This window comes from Priapulus caudatus, unplaced genomic scaffold (assembly GCF_000485595.1).
Source record: "Priapulus caudatus unplaced genomic scaffold, Priapulus_caudatus-5.0.1 Scaffold2470, whole genome shotgun sequence".
In the NCBI taxonomy this organism is placed as follows: Eukaryota; Metazoa; Priapulida; class Priapulimorpha; order Priapulimorphida; family Priapulidae; genus Priapulus; species Priapulus caudatus.
In genome coordinates this window covers 29,855-32,388 of record NW_014579531.1, presented here as the reverse complement: position 1 = coordinate 32,388, position 2,534 = coordinate 29,855, and the positions used below count along the sequence as shown (strand labels likewise).

General features: G+C 43.0%; 1 protein-coding gene across 1 annotated transcript in view; it reads right to left on the bottom strand.

The window, feature by feature from the left end:
- Positions 1–2,534, bottom strand: part of LOC106818734 — a 23,483-nt gene that overhangs the window by 7,654 nt on the left and 13,295 nt on the right. Inside the window, exon 9 of the mRNA XM_014823406.1 lies at positions 1,069–1,196. Coding sequence (XP_014678892.1) covers positions 1,069–1,196 — 128 coding nt within the window. The remainder of the gene's footprint in view (positions 1–1,068; positions 1,197–2,534) is intronic.

The following is a 2,534-nucleotide window of genomic DNA, read 5'->3' as shown; positions in this document are numbered from 1 at the left end:
AGAGAGAGAAAGAGAGAGAGAGAGAGACAGAGAGAGAGAAAGAGAGACAAAGAGAGCGAGAGAGGGAGAGACGGTGTGAGGGCAGATCCGGAGACGTAACAACAAGTAACAACAAGGAAGGGAGAGTCTGGACTCTTAATTTCAGCTGTGCAGCGGCGATTTTACGGGGAGTGTGAGGGCAGATCTCGAGTGATAACATCAGCTACACTACATGTAGTGGTTGTTGTTCACAGTGCAGCATCTTGATCTACCTTATAACTAATATACTATATACCTAATATATATCTACCAGTCTTATTAGCGATCTGTTTCAATACGTCGATATACCTGTATCACTATCCACCTGTCTCAATACTTTTTTCTATCTGTCTCATTATCCACCTGTCACATTATCAGCTTGTCTTGTTGTCCAGCTGCCTCGCTGCCTCGATGTTATCTACCTGCCTCATTATCTACCTGTCTCATTATCTACCTGCCTCATTATCTACCTGTCTCGTTATCTACCTGCCTCATTATCTACCTGTCTCATTCACTACCTGTCTCATTATCTACCTGTCTCATTATCTACCTGTCTCATTATCTACCTGCCTCGTTATCTACTTGTCTCATTATCTACCTGTCTCATTATCTACCTGTCTCATTATCTACCTGCCTCGTTATCTACCTGTCTCACTATCTACCTGCCTCATTATCTACCTGCCTCATTATCTACCTGCCTCATTATCTACCTGCCTCATTATCTACCTGTCTCATTATCTACCTGTCTCATTATCTACCTGCCTCATTATCTACCTGTCACATTATCTACCTGCCTCGTTATCTACCTGTCTGATTATCTACCTGTCTTATTATCTACCTGCCTCATTATCTACCTGTCTCATTATCTACCTGCCTCATTATCTACCTGTCTCATTATCTACCTGCCTCATTATCTACCTGTCTCATTACCTACCTGTCTCATTATGTACCTGCCTCATTATATACCTGCCTCATTATCTACCTGCCTCATTATCTACCTGTCTCATTATCTACCTGCCTCATTATCTACCTGCCTCATTATCTACCTGCATCGTTACCTTGATGCGATGGACTTCGTCTACGATGACCGCCGTCCAGTCAAACTCGTTCAGTTCGTCCACATTCAGACGAAACGTCTCGAACGTCGTCATGACCACGTCTAGCCTCCGCCGCCGCACCTGCAAACGATTGCAAGAGCGACGATTAAGCTAGATGCAACAAGTCTGGTGGCAGACAGACAGACAGACAGACAGACAGACTAACAGAATATAACCTAAAGACCCCTAACTTCGTTGGCGAGGGGTATAATAAAGCATAGATGGTAAAGCAAGGTATAATAATGTAAGCCAAGGAGGGTAGGGGTAATGTAAGGTAGTGGCAAGCAAGAGTAATGTANCAAGAGTAATGTAAGCCAAGGAGAGTAGGGGTATTGTAACGTAGTGGCAAGCCAGAGTAATGTAAGCCAAGGAGAGTAGGGGTAATGTAAGGTAGTGGCAAGCCAGAGTAATGTAAGCCAAGGAGAGTAGGGGTAATGTAAGGTAGTGACAAGCCAGAGTAATGTAAGCCAAGGAGAGTAGGTGTAATGTAAGGTAGTGGCAAGCAAGAGTAATGTAAGCCAAGGAGAGTAGAGGTAATGTAAGGTAGTAGCAAGCAAGAGTAATGTAAGCCAAGGAGAGTAGGGGTAATGTAAGGTAGTGGCAAGCAAGAGGAATGTAAGTCAAGGAGAGTAGGAGTAATGTAAGGTAGTGGCAAGCAAGAGTAATGTAAGCCAAGTAGAGTAGGGGTAATGTAAGGTAGTGGCAAGCAAGAGGAATGTAAGTCAAGGAGAGCAAGGGTAATATAAGGTAGTGGCAAGCCAGAGTAATGTAACCCAACCCTACTCGTTGTTGGGCTACATCATTGTAGTGATGATTTTGTCTGCTGGTTGCTGAGTTCTCCTGAATGCATCAACATCGAGAGTGCATCGACTCGAGATGCTTGACCCTACGAGTTTCGAGTGAAATGACCACGCCAATCTTGGACGTTGTTGGAAGGTCGGCCAGGCCAGATCCAGTTTGTACGTGTTTTTCACGTGTGCCAGCCAAACTGTCGATTTTGCAACACTTGTTTTATTAAGCATAGGTTTTATCATATATAGTCAGGCAAGCTGGATGCAGTTTGTACGCGTTTTTGACGTGTGCCCGCCAAACTGTCGAATTTGCAATACTTTCTTATATTAATTGGTATTATCATATATATATATATAGTTGGTTATTATTTTAAGTGTTATGTCGCAATAACGATTGGCTATAACTGCATTTCTATCAGCAGGATATTTCAATCAACAGCAAAGACTAGATTCTTTGAACAGTAGCACCACCTGAAAACCAGCGATGTGAGAGAGCCGGCCCAATCCTAGTTTAGCATCCCGGATTAGTTCAGCACATATGTGAACTATATATATACCGGGGTCTCAGACTACGATTGAGCAAGAGAGCCTCTCTTACTCTCTACCTTTTTATTATTATTATTATTAT